General features: G+C 49.2%; 1 protein-coding gene and 1 non-coding gene across 2 annotated transcripts in view; one reads left to right on the top strand and one right to left on the bottom strand.

Annotated features, from left to right (window-relative positions):
* Positions 1-12,789, bottom strand: part of CADM3 (cell adhesion molecule 3) — a 195,147-nt gene extending 182,358 nt beyond the window's left edge. Inside the window, exon 1 of the mRNA XM_056853255.1 lies at positions 12,696-12,789. Within this exon, the coding sequence (XP_056709233.1) occupies positions 12,696-12,777 (82 nt within the window). The 5' untranslated portion in view covers positions 12,778-12,789. The remainder of the gene's footprint in view (positions 1-12,695) is intronic.
* TRNAA-AGC (transfer RNA alanine (anticodon AGC)) lies at positions 6,960-7,031 on the top strand. Its single transcript has one exon. It is a non-coding gene; the product is annotated as a tRNA-Ala (tRNA).
* Positions 12,790-20,716: the final 7,927 nt, after the last annotated feature.

The following is a 20,716-nucleotide window of genomic DNA, read 5'->3' as shown; positions in this document are numbered from 1 at the left end:
CCAAAAACTGTCAAGATTACAAGTCTGTCAGATAGTTTGACAAGTGCAGGATAGATCAGTGAGATCTAAGGATGATGTAATCAGCCTGGAAAGTACCGGGGAGCTAGAGAAAGCTGGCCTGATCCAGTTAGAGCCAGGTGGCTGATGCAATGCAGTAGCAATACCAGGATAATTGGATATCTACTGTGATTGGTGGCTGCGTCCACCAGGTGTATATAATGAAGTGAAACCGCAGTTCTATGCGGGATGTTATGAGCGGAGAGTGTGAAAGGAGTATCTGTATATATTTCTGCACTGTACAAATAAACTACACTTTTTCTATGTGGCGGTGGACTTTCTGATGGACAAGACTGCTAATCCGCTTGGCCCTCCTCAGGCTCCACCCCAAAAACCTCCCGCAGGTAGCGAAGAAGGACCTGGCAACCCTATAAGCAGGGTCAGTACTTGGAAGGAAGACAGTCAAGGAAAACTCTGCAGAGGAAGGTCATGGCAAGCCACCTCTGCTTCTCACTTTCCTTGAAAGCCCCTTGCTGCTACCTCCATAAATCTGTTGTAACTTGACGGCACTTTACACACACACAGTGGATTCAGGCCTGTTCATACATTTTTGATTTTGCCTAAAGCAAAAGGCATGGTAGATCCAGTCTTTTCTACTTTGGGGAAACCATTTGAAGAATATCAAGGGAAGCTGATGTGTTCTAATAAGCTTGGAGAAACCTCTCTGGGGGATTCCTGGCAATCCTCACAATGCACAAACCAGTTGCTTTAGGACAGACCCTTGGCCATTTTCAATCCACGAGTCCCGAACCCGACAGACGCTGCCAAGCGGTGACTTGGCTTTGTAATGCGATGGTTATGAAACCCAGAGGACTGCCTTTTAAGATGTCTTGATCCCAGTGATATTTGCTTTCTTGTGTTTCATTAAAGGTTGCCTTGTTGTGCAGTGTGCAGTTCTGGTTCGATGTTGTTGAACAGCCCTGGGAAAACACCCTTTTTGTCACGAAGGTTAAATGGATAACAGCTGTCCAGGGCCACGTTCCAATCCACAGGCTAAAATATTCTGAATATTGAACGCTTGCAGGCAGGATTTAAGAGCAACTTGGTCACTACAAGATGTACAGATCTGGGCAAGGTTCTCAGACAGTGTTTAGGCCCTAGGCTTGCCATTTGCCCACTGACAGCAGGCAATCCCCTGGCCCTCTGCCCTTAATCCCTGGTCCTTAATGATTTGAGGAGTGGGAGAAAAGCTGCCAGGAGAATGGCATTGATGGTGACGCTCTAGGAATTTCTCCAGTCCTCTGTGGTATTTGCCACAGAGATTAGGGGAAATTCCTAGCGCATCAGCAGGAAATGACATCACATCCTCCTGAAACTCTGCCATCCCCCCAGGTACTTCCCCCAAAGTCTCCTGACATTTGAAGGCACAGGAAAGTGAACCTTATTAGGTCTCTCCCTTAAGGAAGATGATGATGAAGAAGAAGAGTTGGTTTTTATATGCCGACTTTCTCTACCACTTAAGGAAGAATCAAACCAGCTTACAATCACCTTCCCTTCCCCTCCCCACAACAGACACCGTGTGAGGTAGGTGGGGCTGAGAGAGTGTGACTAGCCCAAGGTCACCTAGCTGGCTTTGTGTGTAAGAATGGGGAAACAAATCCAGTTCACCAAATTAGCCTCCACCGCTCATGTGGAGGAGCAGGGAATCAAACCCGGTTCTCCAGATGATGGTCACGCCCTTTTTCTTTGCTCCCAGCATCTGGCATTCAAAGGTATACTGCCATTGTCCATGGAGGTTCCATGTAGTATATTTCCTTTACACTGTTTTCTATATCCCTTTAGCTTAAAGACCCTTCCTCCACCCAAAACCTGAAAAGAATATTCTGGGAAAGGCCTAAAGATCTGATGCTATGGCTCCAGTGGTTTGTATGTTCATTTTATTTATTTTTTCTTTTATAATGCATACTGCTTGCTCCTCTGTAGTTGCAGCCTTCTGCTGCTTCTCCTGGAACTTTGTAAGTTGTCTTAATTGAGGCACTCTCTGTACTGACTTAATGGGAAAGGCAGATGGATCAAAAGAGAGAGCGCATGCCAGAGAGACAAATGGAGTGAGATGGGGAAGGAGGAAAATAGGCAAAGATCGGAAGGCCGATAACAAGCCAGACAGAGAGTTAAATAGATGGTCTAAAGCTCCTTCTCCTAGCAAAAATCCAATCATGCCTTTGCAATGTTTGCTATTAAATGCCGAGACAAATGTGTGTGTGTGGGGGGAGGGAACACTTTTCATGAATACATCCAGTGACTGTCCAAACTGTCCCCTCCCTTTCTCAGAGAGGGGCCCCTGCAAAACATGGAACCCCAAAAGAGTTTTCCTGGTGAGCCATTTCCCCAGCCATCACTCTCAAGGGGCTTCATGACATCACCACACAGCCAAATCCAGTTGGCTACGGAGAGTGTTGCATCATCGTGCTCACCTCATGATCTCCGGTGGGGCTGGGATTTTCCCCCCCGGAAAGAAGGCAGTCCCAAAAGACGGGACCGAACCTGCAGCTAATCAGCGAGCAAACTGTGTTGCAAAGAAGGGAAAGGGGTTGGGGAAAATTCCCCCCCAGGCTAACTTTGAAAGCACCCCTTTTGCCCTCAAAAGGAAGGTGAGGGAAATATGAGGCGTGGTTCTCGTCAGCAATAAGAAACCACGGTACTACTTTCACCACTACATTCCCCCCCCCCCCGGGAGGATGAGGTGGGCCAAAGAGGAGAATCCCTGACATTCAACCAGCATGAAGTGACACCCCCACACCCAGATCCCTCTATTTTGCCCCCGACCTACAGGCCCATCCTAGAAGAAAATCCTCTTCACCACCACCTCCAAAGCAGAGAATCCCTGACATACAACCAGCCTGATGTTACCCCCACCCACGCACCCAGATTCCTCCCCCCAATTGCCCCTGACCTCCGGGTCCATCCCAGAAGAAAACCCACTTCATCCCCACCTCCAAAGCAGAGAATCCCTGACATACAACCATCTTGAAGTGACCTCCCCACACCCAGATCCCCCCCCAACTGCCCCTGACCTCCAGGCCCATCCTAGAAGAACACATGAACACATGAAGCTGCCTTATACTGAATCAGACCCTTGGTCCATCAAAGTCAGTATTGTCTACTCAGACTGGCAGTGGCTCTCCAGGGTCTCAGTCAGGGGTCTTTCACATCACCGACTTGCCTAGTCCCTTTAACTGGAGATGCCGGGGATTGAACCTGGGAGCTTCTGCATGCCAAGCAGATGCTCTACCACTGAGCCACGGCCTCTCCCCCAAGAAAACCCACTCCACCACCACCTCCAAAGCAGAGAATCCCCGACATACAACCAGCCTGGAGTGACCTCCCGGATTCCCCCCCCCCAATTGACCTCGACCTCTGGTCCAGTCCTAGAAGAAAACCAACTTCACCCCCACCCCTCGCCTGCTCTGCTCCTTTTCCTAGAATCAATTGCGAAATTGCACCGGTGACCTCGATCTCTGCCAGTGGAAGGGACAAGAGCCCTTCAGAACAGCTTCGGCTCTGCAAGAGAAAGAGGCTTTTGGAGATGCGCCAAGAACTTCTGGAACATTCCCCAGTATGGAAGTACTGTGGGGGGAAATATGTACAGAGAACTGTCAGCCCCGATAGCCTGTGAAGCGGCGATGAGCAGCCGTTTGGACTGTGCAAAAAAAGGAAGGGGGTGAAGCAGAGGAGACCCAGCCCGAAGGCAAAAGGTAAGGGGTTCAGGATGCCAGGAAGGGTCTTTGAGAGGGAGAGAGCTCCAGCCACATCTGCCCAGAGGTTCTTCCACACAAACCGCCACTGAAATCGAGCCAAAGAAGAGCACGGCAATGTGCTGTTCATTTCAAGGAGTTTGCACAAGAGAAGCGCTCCTTGGCTTCCGTGGCGCACACCACATTAATGGACATTTTATGTCGGAAGGAGGAGGAGACCATTTGCAAACTGGCTTTGCAGATCAGATCCAGGCTGTATTTCACAGCTTACTTCTCCAGCCCCTCTCCGAAGACCTTCAACATTCTCATCTGGATCTGGAGGTCTGAATGACCCTGGCTGGCCTTGTTTGCATTGTGGTGTAGTGGTTAGAGTACTGGACTAGGATCTGAACATAGGAAAGGCCCTGCTGGATCAGGCCAAGGCCCATCAAGTCCAGCACTCTGTTCACACAGAAGCCAGACAGGGGCCTCTAGGAAGCCTACAAAACAAGACAACTGCATCAGCATTATCCTGCCTGTGTTCCACAGCACCTACTATAATAGGCATGCTCCTCTGACCCTGGAGAGAATCCGGGAAACCCAGGTTTCAATTCCTATTCCATCTTGGAAGCTTGTTGGGAGACCTTGAGCCAGTCGCACGCTCTCAGCCTCACCTACCCCACAGGGTTGTTGTAAGTGGAGGAGAGAATGATGTAAACCGCTTTGGTTCCCCATTGGGGAGAAAGATGGGGTGCAAATTAAGTAAATAAATAAAGACAAACTTTATTTGTCTGAAGGCAGGGGGACGGAGGGCAGGGGCTTGCAAGGAAGATCTTAGCTGGTGGGTTGTATGGGAGAAGGCAGTACCCCAAACTTTAAAGCTCTAAACAGCTTGGGGCCAGAGTACTTAAAGGACCGCCTCTTCCCATACTGTTAGGGTTGCCAACCTCCAGGTACCAGCTGGAGATCTCCTGCTATAACAACTGATCTCCAGCCGAGAGAGATCAGTTCACCTGGAGAAAATGGCCACTTTGGCAATTGGACTCTGTAGCATTGAAGTCCCTCCCCTCCCCAAACCCCGACCTCCTCAGGCTCCGCCCCAAAAATCTCCAGTTATTTCCCAACCCGGAGCTGGCAACCCTACATACTGTCCAGCCCACTAGCTAAGATCGTGCTCACAAACCCTGCTGTCTGTGGCCCCGCATTCAGAGGTGTGGCAATTGGCAATCAGAAGGGTTGCCAACCTCCAGGTACTAGCTGGAGATCTCCCATTATTACAACTGACCTCCCGCTGATAGCGATCAGTTCACCTGGAGAAAATGGCCGATTTGGCAATTGGACTCTATGGCATTGAAGTCCCTCCCCTCCACAAACCCAGCTCCTCCTGCTCAGGCTCCGCTCCCAAAATGTCCAGGTATTTCCCAACTTGGAGCAGATAACCCTGGCAATCAGAGGCAGGACTTTTTCAGTAGTGGCACCTCACTTATAAAATGCCCTTCCCTTACAGGCTTTCCTGGTGCCTGTGTTGCTAGCTTGTAGGTGCCAGGCCCAGCCGCTTCTGTTCAACAGGCTTTTAATTAAGGGGCTGATCTCCTAATGTCGTTTTCACCGTGTGCTTTTTGCCTGGCAAAGGCTAAAATCATTTTATGCTCCTCAAGGTTTTATGTTTTTATGCCCTAGCTTGGTTTTTAATGCTGGATTTTAACTAACAACTTTTTAATGTTTGATGCTTTTGTTAGGTTTCATTTTGTGAGCCACCTCTGGCAGGTTCCTGGGAGAGAAAGCATCATATTTTTCTAAATAAATACAACAAAAATAAACCGCTGTAGTAGTCATCCTCCAACGTTCTGGTTTTACTTTTTGTTCATGCCACTTTGCATACACAATTTGCTGTAGTTGTAAATGCCTTTACCAATATGAAGCCACACTGCAAAAAAGCAATTTTGATCTGATGGCCTACACAGTTGTGTCAAGATTATTTTGTGTATGTTTTTGTGTGTTGATGTGCAGGAGTGTCTATGCATATCAGGGAAACCCAGCAACAAAAATAACCTTGATTCAATCGCATGTTCAAGAAAGTAATGCTTTGCTTTTTTACAGTGTGGTATCTAATTGCAAGCCCTGACCTAGGTGGTCCAGGCTAGCCTGATCTCGTGAAATCTCAGGAGCTAAGCAGGGTCACCCCTGGTTAGTACTTGGATGGGAGACCACCAAAGAAGTCCAGGGTCACTATGCTACACAGAGGCAGTTAACGGCAAACCACCTCTAGACATCTCTTGCCTTTAAAATCCCACAGGGTCGTAGGGTTGCCAGGTCCCTCTTCGCCACCGGCGGGAGATTTTTGGGGCGGAGCCTGAGGAGGGCAGGGTTTGGGGAGGGGAGGGACTTCAATGCCATAGAGTTCAATTGCCAAAGCGGCCGTTTTTCTCCAGGTGATCTGATCTCTATCGGCTGGAGATCAGTTGAATTAGCAGGAGATCTCCTGCTACTACCTGGCAGTTGGCAACCCTACAGGGTCACCATCAGTTGGCTGTGACTTGATGGCACTTTACACACACTCACACAGACCTGGGGAAATGCGCAGATTCATTGAGGCACCAGAAGCTGCAACACACAGTCCATGCTCCAATTTTGGAATTAATTCGAGACATTATTTTAGGAAGACTGGAATTAGGGAGGAAAAGAATGCAGCCCAAAGGGAAATTCCAGCATATAAGAATGGATAAGGGAAAGCCTTATTCCTAAGCAATGCCCGTAAGAATGTGGTGTAGGTGTAGACCTGGGTTCAAATCCCCCGCTCTGCTATGAAGTTCATTGGCCACTGCATCTCAGTATAAGCTACCTCACAGGGCTGTTGCAAGGATACAGTGGGGGAAGGGGAGAAGAGTGTAGACCACCCTGAGGTCTTGGGAGGAAGCGTCACTAAAAATGGTGTGACTAGGTAACACAAATTCTCGACTGCCAAGAAAAACTGGAATAAATTATGCAAATAAAGCTAACTTGCAAAAGCAAGAATAAATTGTTTTAGGAGGAAAACGTTTGCAAATTATAAAGGTAATGAAGCCTCATAATTTTATTCTCCCCCGCCCTGATATTTCACCACATTTAGTTCAAATATTTTCAAGGCCAGCAGAAATAAGGACTAGAAACCTGTTCCTCATACCTTTTAAAAATTAATATGCTGATATTTACAGGATTTCAGGATCTACATCCAGTACCAACTGGGGAGGGGCTGTGGCTCAGTGGTAGAGCATCTGCTTAGCATGCAGAAGGTCCCAGGTTCAATCCCCGGCATCTCCAGTTAAAAGGACTAGGCAGGTAGATGAAGTGAAAGACCCCTGCCTGAGACCCTGGAGAGCCGCTGCTGGCCTGAGTAGACAATGCTGACTTTTCATGTGTTCATGTGATCACATGATTACAGGCCCTAGCTATGCCCTGCCTCCTGCTCAGTAGTAATCTTGAGGACAAATTTGTGATGTTTGCCTGAGAAGAGAGTTCAAGAGCCAACTCCAGCTGCAGGCTCTCTGGATAGCCCGTACGTCACCGTCAAGATGATCACTCTTTTGGTCTCAGTTACCCCGACATATAATGGGTACAAAGTTGCCCAACAGGCAGAAATTCAATGGGGTCCACCTCACTGCAATTCCATGCCAGGGAAAGTTGAATTTCTAAGACATTTCTTATTTATCGTTTTTAAGAGTTTTCTTAGGAAGGATACCTGGGAACACTATGGATTGGATCTCACTCTGCAATAGCAGGAGATAAGCTTTCCTTAACGCAGTTCTGTTTGCGGAAGTCATTGCGCAAAAGCTCCTACAAGCTCAAGGGCTGGTTTTTCATTTCCAATCAGGGTTGCTGCATGCAAAAAAGAAGAATATTGATACAGTCATTAAAGTCCAATTTGGAAGTATGATATGATTTGATCGAAGAAAGTCATTATGCAGGTTGGGTTTTTTTGTTTTGTTTTTTGCTGAAATATACTGTCTGCAAGTCTTGCACAAGCAGAATTCCAAGATGTCATGTAAAGTTGACTCACCACAATGGCTACTTGCAAACATTTCCTTGGGTTTTTGCTTCTACAAGAGCCAGTGTGGTGTAGTGATTAAGTCTGTTGGACTTGGCCATCTTCTGGGCACGGAGTAGGGGTAACTAGGGCTCTGGGTGGGGGAGGTAGTTGTGAATTTCCAGCATTGTGCAGGGGGTTGGACTAGATGACCCTGGTGGTCCCTTCCAACTCTATGATTCTATGACTAGTCTCTGGAAGACCCAGGTATGAATTCCCGTACCATGGAAGCTCGCTGGATGACCGTGGGCCAGCCATGCTCTCTCAGCCTAAGCTACCTCATAGGGTCGTTGAGAGGAGAAAGGCAAGGTATAAATGGATTAAATAAATAAATAAATTTTGCATAAGTAAAAGTGGTCCATGGGATCTAGGGCTGCCAACCTCCAGGTACTAGCTGGAGATCTCCTTTATTTAAAATTGATCTCCAGACGATAATGATCAGTTCACCTGGATAAAACAGCTGCTTTGGCAATTGGACTCTGTGGTATTGAAGTCCCTCCCCTCCCCAAACCCCTCCCTCCTTCGGCTCTGCCTCTAAAACCTCCCACCAGTGGCAAAGAGGGACCTGGCAACCCTAATGGGATCCAACCCTATGTTTTGAAGGGTTGCCATAAGTGATCCATTTTTAATAATGCACTTGCTATAAGCGTATTTCTAAGTCCAACTAGTCTTCAACCAGGCAACCTTTTAGGAGTAACTTTGAAACTACCTCCCAGTATTCTGGTCAAGAAGTATGAAGGCAGTTAGGTGATTGTCTCACCATTGGATACTTCAAGATTTAATGTGACATTGGGTTTCCTTGGGCCAGTCACACACTCTCAGCCTAACCTACCGCACAGGGTTGTTTTGAGGATAAAATGAGGGAGAGGAGAGCAATACAAGCTGCTTTAGGTCACACTGTGGAGAAAGGCAGGATATAAATGAATAGATCAAATTAATCTAATTAGAGGAACTTTATGCTTACTGGAAACCACGCATTTCTATTTGGGTTTTCTACACTGACTTGTGATTACCCCCACCCTTGGCACAACCCATGCACCCCAAAACGTCTGGCTACAAGCCTATTGAACAGTCAACATTTAAGGCTGGTGTGGTATAGTGGTTAGAGTGTCGGACCAAGGCCTGGATTGACCAGGTTCAAATGCCCCGCTCTGGCATGGAAGCTCACTGGGTGACCTCTGGGTCCATTACAGTCTCACACAACCGACCTCACAAGGCTGTTGTTGTGATGATTAAGTGGAAGAAGGGGAAACTGTATGAAAAAGCTCCTTTGGGTCCGAATTGCAGAGAAAAATCAGGATATAAATAAATAATAAAGAAGAAGCAGAACATACGAGCATAAGAAAAGCCATGCTGGATCAGACCAAGGCCCATCAAGTCCAGCAGTCTGTTCACACAGTGGCCAACCAGGTGCCTCTAGGAACCCCAAAAAAAAAATTGACTGCAGCAGCATTGTTCCACAATGCCTCTGTCCCACAACACCTAATATCACAGGCAAGCTCCTCTGATCCTGGAGAGAATAGGTATGCATCCTGACTACTAATCATTTTGACTAGTAGCCATGGATAGCCCTCTCCTCCATGAACATGTCCACTCCCCTCTTCAAGCCTTCTGAGTTGGCAGCCATCACCACATCCTGGGGCAGGGAGTTCAACCATTTAACGATGTGTTAAAACAAACGTATTCTGAAGACAATAAATAAAAACAGAGGGCAGTGCAGGAAGGCCCAACCACATTGCCTCACTGGCAGATTTGACCAGAACTAGGCATTCGTATAACTGCTTATGTCAATCCCCTCCCCCTCTCGTTCTGTGCACATTCTTTGCATCCAGGGCCAGCCTTACTGTGAAGCAACAGGACGATTCTGCTTGGGAGGCCAGATTCCATATTCCTACCGATGCTCTCCACCTTTACGACTCAAGGAGGCCTGCACAGCTGGGAAATCAGCAAGCTCCCGCCAGATGTCTACCACACTCAGAGAGAGCATTTTCACCGCCCTGGACAAACAGCAAAGCTAAGAAGTTTTTCTGAGCCTCTGGTGGACCACCCTGTAGGGACATCAGGCAGCATTTAGCTGGATGGGTCCCAAGGCACGCAGGCCAGATTTTGAGAGTTGGGGGGGGGGGAATGATTCTCTGTGTTGAATATAAGAGGCTAGCGCTTGGTCACATCACTTCAGGGGTGAAAAATAGCCCAGGTTGGCAGAGTTTGCAGCCGGGCAGCGAATTTGGAAACAGGGGGGCAACTCTGAAGAGAAGAAGACTGACAGGGGATATGATAACCCTGTTCAAGTACTTGAAGGGCTGTCATATAGAGGAGGGTGCCGAGTTGTTTTCTGTTGCCCCAGAAGGTCGGACCAGAACCAACGGGTTGAAATTAAATCAAAAGAGTTTCCATCTAGACATTAGGAAGAATTTTCTAACAGTTAGAGAAGCTCCTCAGTGGAACAGGCTTCCTCAGGAGGTGGTGAGCTCTCCTTCCCTGGAGGTTTTTAAGTAGAGGCTAGATGGCCATCTGTCAGCAATGCTGATTCTATGACCTTAGGCAGATCATGAGAGGGAGGGCATCTTGGCCATTTTCTGGGCATGGAGTAGGAGTCACTGGGGGTGCGTGGGGGAGGTAGTTGTGAATTTCCTGCATTGTGCAGGGGGTTGGACTAGATGACCCTGATGGTCACTTCCAACTCTATGATTCTATAAAGCTACAAAATCCCCCCCCCAAAAAAAAGATGACCTGGTGTTGCAACCAGCCACATCAATATCCTTCTTTGGACAAAGGGGACCAGCATACTGAGTGCAGAGGCTATGAAAAATGACCCCCCACTTTGAAAAAAATATATAACCTGGGAAGAGAAGGAAAGGTTTGGCATATGACAGGCTTGCCGCCGCATCCTCTAAATCAGCCAATGGCACTGACAGTTGCCCTCTTCTGCATTCCAAATGCAGCCTCGCCAGATGTTCCTGCCTTTAGCAACCTACCCCCTACCCCAGCCCAATCCAGCAGGGAGCTGTTAAGATACTCAGCAAGGGCCCCTCCCCCTCTGACCTATATAACTGCACCCCCCCTCCCCTGGATGCAAAGCAACACAGCAGGCGTGACAAACGATGCTCCCCGGCCCCTCCCTGTCCAAGGGGGGAAGCATCCAGCTGACAGTCGCTCCTGGGAAGACTAACCCCCCACCCCAACTCCCAACCTCCATCCTCTTTAAGAAGCTGCCTGTTCAGAAACACCTGCCCGGGGATACATACACAGCTATGCAACCTTTCGAATTTGGCAAAGAAGCACAGTGTGAACAAAGCTCAGTTCTCTCCCCCCAGCACGCACTGCATGCATACCGTTGTGCAGAAGGCTCCTTTCCCCCCCCCCTTTTCATTTGTCCCTTTGTTTTAAACCAAATAATAATATTTGCTATTTTACCAAACAAATACAGGCAATTGAAACGTGCCAAGCTGGGGAGACATTCCTTCCTTCCCTGCTCGTTAATTACTACTCCGGTGTTGCGACACAACAGCTGTGCCAGTCCAGAGCATCAACAGACAATGGAAACTGCTGTGGGCCCCTCAGAGAGCAGCCGGCGGAGTGGGGCTGGGAGCCCCCCAACCAAGACAACAACCTGCTTCGTCCAAAGCCCCCAAAAGTGTGCAGGCACCTTGGTAGATCCATGGCTTGAAGAACATGTGCTCTGCTTACTTAGGATTCCCTCCTCCCTCCCCGGGGCTGCTGCCTCTCCACCAACTGCCACCACCACATTAGAGAATCCAGCTGCCACCACCACATTAGAGAATCCAACCTCTTTGGATGTCACCGCAGCCAAAACTAAGGACGGGGGCCGCGCGACGGTTCCCCCCCCCCTGAAACAAGCCCACTCGCCCACCCAAACAAAGCCGGCAGCTCCAGGAGCCGACAAAGAGGCAGCCCCGCCAGCTACCAACCCTCCCCTTCCCTTGGCAAGAGGGGGCCGGAGTCAGCGCCACCGCCCCGTGCCCCCTGCCTTGCCAGCCTGCCAAGCGAGGCCGGCGTCTGTTGCTGCAGGAGCAGCAGCAGCATCTCTGCCCAGCCAGCCAGCCACATTCCGCTTGTTGATGTTGCTGGCAAAGAGAGGTACCCACCCACCCTCGCCTCCTTCCTTTCTCCCACCCAGCCCCTCCTCCCTCCCCGCCGCCCGCTCTCTCCCAAGGTGGGTGTGTTTGCATACATTAGACCTGGCAGCATTCCTGCAGCTTGCCAGCCCTCAGCCACCCCACCCCAGACATATAAACACAACAAGCCGGGTGTCGGGCTCATTCTACTCCCCCCACCCCACCGGTTCTGCCAAAGGCGGCGCTGAGCGGTTGGCCTCGAGGATGCCCCAGGCGTCCCTCCTGTGCAGGGATGCCCCCTTTATTTTGAGGGGAACACCCTTTAAACAGGTGCCCCGCTCGTTCTCTGGAAAGGAGCGTCCTTCGCTTCCAGCGGATGGGCTTTTACCTTGCAAGGATGCCCATTGTTTTGAGAGAAACTGCTCTTAACGCACAGGAACATCCCATAATTTTGCAAAAGGAACATCTCTCCATTTGTAAGCCTGTCGCTTATCTTGTAGAAAAACATCCCCCTCTCTAGCTTAGAGAAATGACCACCTCTCTGACTCCGGTGGGGTACATTTGTAAATGCAGCCCCTTATCGCTATCATTTGAATAACGGAGCCCTTGACGGGGAAACATCGCAACGCCGCGGACCTCGGCAGACGGCGTCCCTTTCGCAACAGATCCCCCACCCACACCCCGATTCCCCCCAAAAGCGGTCTCGGATCCTCCTCCTTTCTCTTTGAACAGTTTCCATCGGGATCCTCCCTTCTCTCCCTCCCTCCCCCCCCCCCATCGGCGCATCCTCAGCCCCAGAAAGATGCGTCCCCTCCAACTCACCGTCATGCGAAAGGTTTCCTCGGCTGGTGGCGATCAAGACGGAGCCCAGGAGGACCAAGACCCTGGAAGCTGAAGACAGCATCTTTGGAGGGGGGGGGGTCCTTAGTCGTTTGTGGGGAGGGGGGAGAGAAGAAGGACGAAAGGCAGGGGGAGGAGGAGGGAATCTCCCCTTCTTCTCGGTTCCTTGCAAACTTAGTCCGTCCCCCTCCCCACCGGGGGAAAAGGGGGGGTAAACCCAACGCTTCCTCTCGCTCCCTCGCCTTCCCTGCCTCTCTCGGAAGGCAGCCCGCAGTGGCGCGCAACAGAGGCCGGGAGAGCCCAGCCCGGAGATGCTGCTGTATTGACTCAAAGGCAGCGAGAGATGCTGCAGTAGCTGGGATTAAATAGAGCACCCGGGAGAGACCATCGCGCTTCCGAGGAGAGGGGGGGATAAAACGGGGAGGCGCGGCCCCGCGAACGAGAGGAGAGGCAGAGAGGGCTGGAGCCTGGCGCCTCTCTCTCTCCCCCCCCCCACCTTTCCCGGATTGCCAACGCTTGGAAACGCTTTCTCGGGCGATGCTCTGATTTGAATGCAACTGCTCTGTCCTGCGCTGTTTTTAGTGGCGCGTCGCTCCAAGGCTCCTCCAGCCGGCTCTTTCCTGAACAGGTCCCGCTCTCCTAGTCTCTCTCTCTCTCCCCCCCCCCCGTTCTGGAAGGAGGTGTTGGTGTCGTCCAGATGGCCCTGTTCCCCCAAGGGAGCGGAAGGCTGTTGCTGGTACCACTGCTGCTAGCTCTGCGTTGGAGAGAAGGCGGGTGGAGAGGAGCTCCGGTCCGGACTGCCTGGCTAAAGGGGGTGGTGGATTCTCTGGGAGGAAGGGTCGGCTCCGGAGCGGCTGGAAGCCAAGGGCCTTCGCAGGCAGGCTTGTCTCCTCTCCGGGGATTTCCAGGCCGAAGGGTACAGGGCAGACTGAGGATGGGGGACTGCCGTTTCCGTTGTGGCTCAGAGGTAGAGCCTCTGCTTGGCATGCAGAAGGTCCCAGGTTCAATCCCCGGCATCTCCAGTTAAAGGGACCAGGCGAGTAGGTGATGTGGAGACCCCTGCCTGAGATTCTGGAGAGCCATGGGGAGGAGCTGTGGCTCAGAGGCAGAGCATCTGTTTGGCATGCCTCCCCGGCATGTCCAGCTAAAGGGACTAGGCAAGTAGGTGATGTGAAAGACCCTGAGATGTGCCTGAGAGCCACTGCAGGTCTGAGTAGACAATACTGACCTTGATGGACCAAAGGTCTGATTCCATATAAGGCAGCTTCATGTGTTCATGTGTACCACCCCCTTAGATCACGGCGTTCCAGAGGGGGGGGGACTTTTGGAGTAGGGAAACAAATCCAGTTCACCAGATTAGCCTCCGCCACTTATGTGGAGGAGTGGGGAAATCAAACCCAGTTCTCCAGATCAGAGTCCACAGCTCCATACCACCGCTCTTAACCAATACAACACGTGGACTCTATGGCATGATACCCCATTGAGCTCCCTCCCCTCTCCAAACCCTGCCCTCCTCAGGCTCCACCCCCCAATCTGTAGGTATTTCCTAACTCAGAGCTGGCAACCCTAAGGAGAACTGATCTCCAGACTGTAGAGATCAGTTCCACTTCTTCCTCCTCCTCCTCCAAGTACCCATGCTTAGGGTGGGACCATCAGTCCTCTAGGATGTAGCCAAGAAACAGGAAGTGCAATCCAAAACAGAGTCTTGTGTAATGGTTAGAGTGACAGAGTAGGATTTGGGAGATCCAGGTTGAAATCCTCACTTTGCCACAAAAGCTTTACCAAGTGAACTTGGGCCAGCCCCTCTCTCTCTCAGCCTTACCTACCTCTCAGGGTTGTTGCAGTGAGAATAAAATGGAAGAGGGGAGAATGATGTTGTAAGCCATTTTGGGAATCCGTTGGGGAGAAAAGTGGGCTATAAACAAACAGACAAATGTCAGTGTCTAACTCTGTTTAGGATTGTGCTGTGAACCCAAATGTTGCCACTTTGGCACATTCCTCTCCCAGTTTTGCTGTGAACAGGGAGAAGCTTTCTCCCTCTCTCATAATACCAGAACGTGGGGTCATCTGCTGAAGCTGGAGGGTGAGAGATTCAAAAAGCGGGTTGGTTTTCCCCACTCCTACACATGAAGCCAGCTGAGTGAGCTTGGGCTAGTCACAGCTCTTAGAGCTCTCTCAGCCCCACCTGCCTCACAGGGTGTCTGTTGTGGGGAGAGGAAGGGAAGGTGATTGTAAGCTGGTTTGATTCTTCCTGAAGCGGTAGAGAAAGTCAGCATATAAAAACTGACTCTTCTTTTTCTTGCAAAGTGACTGTTTTCTCCAGGTGAACTGACCACTCTCACCTGGATTTCAGTTGTCATAGCAGGAGATCTCCAGCTACCACCTGGAGACTGGCCACTCAGTTAGAAATCCTGAACCAACTCCTCCCCACCATGTTCACAAAAGGCTACTTTGAAAGGTTAAGCTCTATTGGCCCGCGATGATTGCAAATCTCAGGCCCAAGGTACAGTTTTGCCCTCTGGTTCGTTCCCTGGACAGAAATGTCTAGGGAAGTCAAAAAGATTAGCATCATTTCACAGCAGGGGAGAGCTTAGCATCTCCCCAGCTTCTAACCTGACTTATCGCAAGAAAGGCTGGGGGGGGGGGAAGAGTTTCAAACAACTAGTTTTGTTGCCCTCCATTTTAGAAGCTGCTTTTCACTTTTCTCTCTTCTCCTTTTCAAAAGCTTCCACCCTCTCTCCCTCTTTCCTTGCCACGCACAAACACAAACACATATAAGAACATAAGAAAAGCCCTGCTGGATCTGACCAAGGCCCATCAAGTCCAGCAGTCTATTCACACAGTGGCCAACCAGGTGTCCCAGGAAGCCCACAAACAAGATGACTGCAGCAGCACCACCATCCTGCCTGTGTTCCTCAGCACCTAATATAATAGCATGCTCATTTGATCCTGGAGAGAATAGGTATGCATCATGACTAGTATCCATTTCTACTAGTAGCCATGGATAGCCCTCTCCTCCATGAGCATGTCCACTTCCCTCTTAAAGCCTTCCAGCTTGTCAGTCATCACCACATCCTGGGGCAGGGAGTTCCACAATTTAACTACGCATTGGGTGAAGAAATACTTCCTTTTATCTGTTTTGAATCTCTTACCCTCCAGCTTCAGCAGATGACCCCGCATTCTAGTATTATGAGAGAGGGAGAAAAGCTTCTCCCTGTCCCCTCTCTCCATACCATGCATAATTGTATAGACCCCTATCATGTCTCCTTTTTACCGCCTTCTCTCCAAGCTAAACAGCCTTAAGCGTTTTAACTGCTTCTCACAGGGCAGTTGCTCTAGCCCCCTGATCTAGTCACACACGTCTCAAAATTCACACCGCCGCTGTAAAAGCAGCAGGGGATGGGGGGGGCAGAGTGTTACGCCCGGCAGTCGCGGAAGCCGATCTGACTGGAACAGACCTCTCTGATTCAGCCCTACAGCATCTGGAGCTGTGGGAGGGGTGGAGGCTGCGAACGTCGCGACGGCAACAAATAGCAGCAGGTCTTCCAACAGACACAGGAGCATCTCTCTGTCTCCAAACTGAAAGACACCGAGAAGAGCTTCTTGAGGCAAACCCCAGGTGATGGAGGCCGTTTATGCATGGGACTTTTGCCTGAGGTGCATTGCTCGCTTAGGGTTGCCAACCTCCAGGTACTGGCTGGAGATCTCCCGCTATTACGACTGATCTCCAGCCGATGGAGATCAGTTCCCCTGGAGAAAATGGCCGCTTGGGCAATTGGGCTCTATGGCATTGAAGTCCCTCCCCAAACCCCACCCTCTTCAGGCTCCACCCTCAAAAACCTCCAACAGGTGGCAAAGAGGGACATGGCAACCCTATGCTTGCTGGACCCACACTTTCTTCTTGCGAAGCTATGTGCCAGCAGTCTCCAAGCTCAAAACAGTGTGTCTGTTGTGGGGAGGGGAAGGGAAGGTGATTGTAAGCAGGTTTGTGTCTTCCTTAAGTGGTGGAGAAAGTCAGCATATAAAAACCAACTCCTCCTCATCATCATCATCATCATCATGGGGAGGTCAGGAAGGGTTGCATCCATGCTTGGCTCTGGTGGCCCTTTCTTACATGCCCAAGGGAAATGCCCATCACCACTTTGGGGTCAGGAAGCAATTTTCCTCCAGGCCAGCTTGGCCAGGGATCTTGGAAGGGTTTGTTTTTTTGCCATCTTATGGGTATGGAGTAGGGGTCCATGAGGAGGTGGGGGAGGTAGTCGCGAATTTCCTGTATTGCGCAAAATGTTGGACTAGATCAAAGCTTCTTAAACTGTGGGTTGCAACCCCATATGGGGTCGTGTGACTGAATGTTTTATTTGTACAAACTAAAGGTTGTCCCCTGTGCAAGCACCGGGTCATTCCTGACCCATGGGGTGATGTCACATCCCAACATTCACTGGGTAGACTATGTTTACGGGGTGGTTTGCCATTGCCTTCCCCAGTCATCTTCCCTTTACCCCAAGCAAACTGGGTATTCATTTTATCAACCTCGGAAGGATGGAAGGCTGAGTCGACCTTGAGCCGGCTACCTGAAACCGACTTCTGTCGGGATCGAACTCAGGTCATGAGCAGAGCTTTTGACTGCAGTACTGCAGCTTACCACTCTGTACCACGGGGCTCCTATACCTATTGTATACCTATTTTATATAGCTATATACCTGGGGTCGCGTAAACATTTCTCGGGTGAAAAGGGGCCACAAGTGAAAAAAAAGTTTAAGAAGGCCTGGACTAGATGACCCTGTAGGTCCCTTCCAACTCTAGGTTTCCATGATTGAAAGTTTCGGCCACATGCACATTTATTTAAGTCTAATCAATTAATTTCATCCGCAAATCTATTGAAAGGCAGATGATTAATCAACCTCAAATCCTGCAATCGGTTCACTGCTGTAATGTTTTCTCCTACCATCTCTCACCCTAATTAAACTAGTTAGCGAAGTAGGAACACATCTAGATTAATCCACGCAGAGATTTTGCTTCCTGTATTTTGAACGTAGGGTTCTATGCACTCACACTGTCCCTGTTTACCCCATTACAGTCCTAACCGCTTATTAGTTTTAGGGATGCTGTGAACTTGGCAGGGGAAAATTCAACCGGCTTTCAGGCTTTATCACGACCAAACTGTTCACTTGAATGTGTCAAGCCATTCCTTGGAGTGCCTCAGTGTTTTGCTGAAAATTCAGATCAAGCACCATGTCAAGCAGCTACAAGCATGTTCAACGGCTGCTTCTATGGGCTATGTTGCTGTATATGCTGTTGGGTCATGGGCAAATCATGCCTTGATAAATGCACTTAAACAACAGCAACAAAAAGTGGGGGAACTCAACCAGTAAAGTATAGGGAGCCTCCAAAGGTTTATCTGGAAACGATAAAAGCTGTAACAAAATAATATTTATTATATGGTGTACACAATTATTTTGTTAAAAACACAGGGGCTGGAATACAGGCTACATATAAAACCATCAGTATGAACTGTTATAAAGATATCAATCAAAGTTAACATAATAAGAACATGAGAAAGGCCATGCTGGCTCAGACCAAGGCCAATCAAGTCCAGCAGTCTGTTCACACAGTAGCCAACCAGGTGCCTCCAGGAAGCCCACAAACAGCAGCATTATCCTGCCTGTGTTCCACAACACATATAATACAGCTCCTCTAATCCTGGAGAGAATAGGTATGCATGATGACTAGTATCCATTTCGACTAGTAGCCATGGATAGCCCTCTCCTCCATAAGGACATAAGAAAGACCATGCTGGGTCAGACCGAGATCCATCAAGTCCAGCAGTCTGTTCACACAGTGGCCAACCAGGTGCCTCTAGGAAGCCCACAAGCAAGACGACTGCAGCAACATTATCCGGCCTGTGTTCCACAGCACCTCATATAACAGGCCTGCTCCTCTGATCCTGGAGAGAATAGGTCTGCATCATGACTAGTATCCATTTTTGCTAGTAGCCATGAATACACCTCTCCTCCATGACCATGATAAATGCATTATAAATGACCAGTTCAAGACCACATGGATTTCGGCATGTTGGGCCTTCCTCGGTGGTCATAAATACAAAACATGATTCTTAAAGACACCTCCAGAAATACACCTTACAAGATATTTTTTAAACTGAAATTAGAAAACCTTATACCTTGTGTGGCCTGATGCTAACTATTAACACAAACCATGGGTCTTGCACCATGGAAACTTGTTTTTTTTTTAAAAAAAAATAAGTTTTATTGTTAGAAAGTGCAAAATAATAATAATACAGGAACATCAGAAATTAAGAAAGAAAGAAAAACACTGCATAGATACAAAGACCAGAAAAAAAAAACCGATCACAAAAATTACATGGACCAAGAAAAAGACCATTCTTGAACTTCCTTTGCAAACCCCAAAGGGAGCATCAATACATTCCACTAATTCTCTGCTCATTAAGACATAAAATATTGGTTTACCTAATTAAATTTCTTATATTACAGTCAGAGGTTTTACCGAAATAAAGTAACAACTTACCCCGCAACATGGAAACTTGTTCACACAAAAATCTGGTATAAAAGTACCAATGTTCTGGATGGGTGTAACATCAACCAGTGTATTGGTAAAATGTATTGGGGAGCCAGCATGGTGTCGTGGTTAAGAGCGGTGGTTTGGAGCGGTGGACTCTGATCTGGAGAACCGGGTTTGATTCCCCGCTCTTCCACATGAGCGGCAGAGGCTAATCTGGTGAACTGGGTTGGTTTCCCCACTCCTTCACATGAAGCCAGCTGGGTGACCTTGGGCTAGTCACACTCTCTCAGCCCCACCTACCTTACAGGGTGTATGTTGTGGGAAGGGGAAGGTGATTGTAAACTGGTTTGATTCTTCCTTAAGTGCTAGAGAAAGTCGGCATATAAAAACCAACTCTTCTTCTTCTACATTTGGAATTTTCATTGTCGCTTGTGGTCACTTCTGCACATGAACACATGAATCTGCCCTATACTGAATCAGACCCTTGGTCCATCAAGCTCAGTATTGTCTACTCAGACTGGCAGCAGCTCTCCAGGATTTCAGGCAAAGGTCTTTCACATCACTGATTGCCTGGTCCTTTTAACTGGAGGTTGAACCTGGGACATTCTGCATGCCCAACAGATGCTGTACCACTGAGCCACAGCCATGTGAGTTAGCATACAAAACCTTCTTGGATCACCTGTGAAGGCATGTATGCCCCAGGGCACAAAAGAGGAAACCTCACAGCAAGGCAGATCATTGGTCCATTTGACCTGGTGTTATCTATGCTGACCTGGCCAGGACTCTCTAGGGTAGTTGGCTGATATAGGTCTTCCTCAACATAAGAAGACCCTCTGCTAGATCAAATCAGTGGTCCATCTAGTCCAGCATCCTGTCTCACACAGTGGCCAACCAGTTCCTCTGGAGGGCCGACAACAGGGCATAGAGGATGAGACCTTCATTAGAAGAGCCCTACTAGATCGGACCAGTGGTCCAGCTAGTCCAGCATCCTGTCTCACACAGAGGCCAACCAGTTCTTCTGGAGGGCCAATAACAGGGCATAGAGGCCAAAACCTCATAAGAACATCAGAAGAGCCCTGCTGGATCAGACCAGGGGTCCTCCTAGTCCAGCATCCCATCTCACAAAGTGGCCCATGAGTTCCTCTGATGATCCAACAACAGGATATAGAGGCCGAGGCCTTCTCCTGACAAGAACATCAGCAGAGCTCAGCTGGATCAGACCAGTGGTCCATCTAGTCCAGTTCCTCTGGAGGTCCAACAACAGGGCATAGAGATTGAGGCCTTCCCCTGATGTTGACTCCTGGCACTAGGATTCAGAGGTTGACTGCCTCTGAACATGGAGTTTCCCTTTAGTCACCATGATTAGTCGTCACTGATAGACCTTTCCTCAACAATTCTGTCGAATCCCCTATCAAAGCTGTCTATGCCTGCGGCCATCACTACATCATCACAGTTTACTTACTCGT

The sequence above is a fragment of the Euleptes europaea genome, chromosome 7, assembly GCF_029931775.1.
Source record: "Euleptes europaea isolate rEulEur1 chromosome 7, rEulEur1.hap1, whole genome shotgun sequence".
NCBI classification, from domain to species: Eukaryota; Metazoa; Chordata; class Lepidosauria; order Squamata; family Sphaerodactylidae; genus Euleptes; species Euleptes europaea.
The sequence above is the reverse complement of the archived record's forward strand: the minus strand, read 5'-3'. Positions and strand labels throughout refer to the sequence as shown.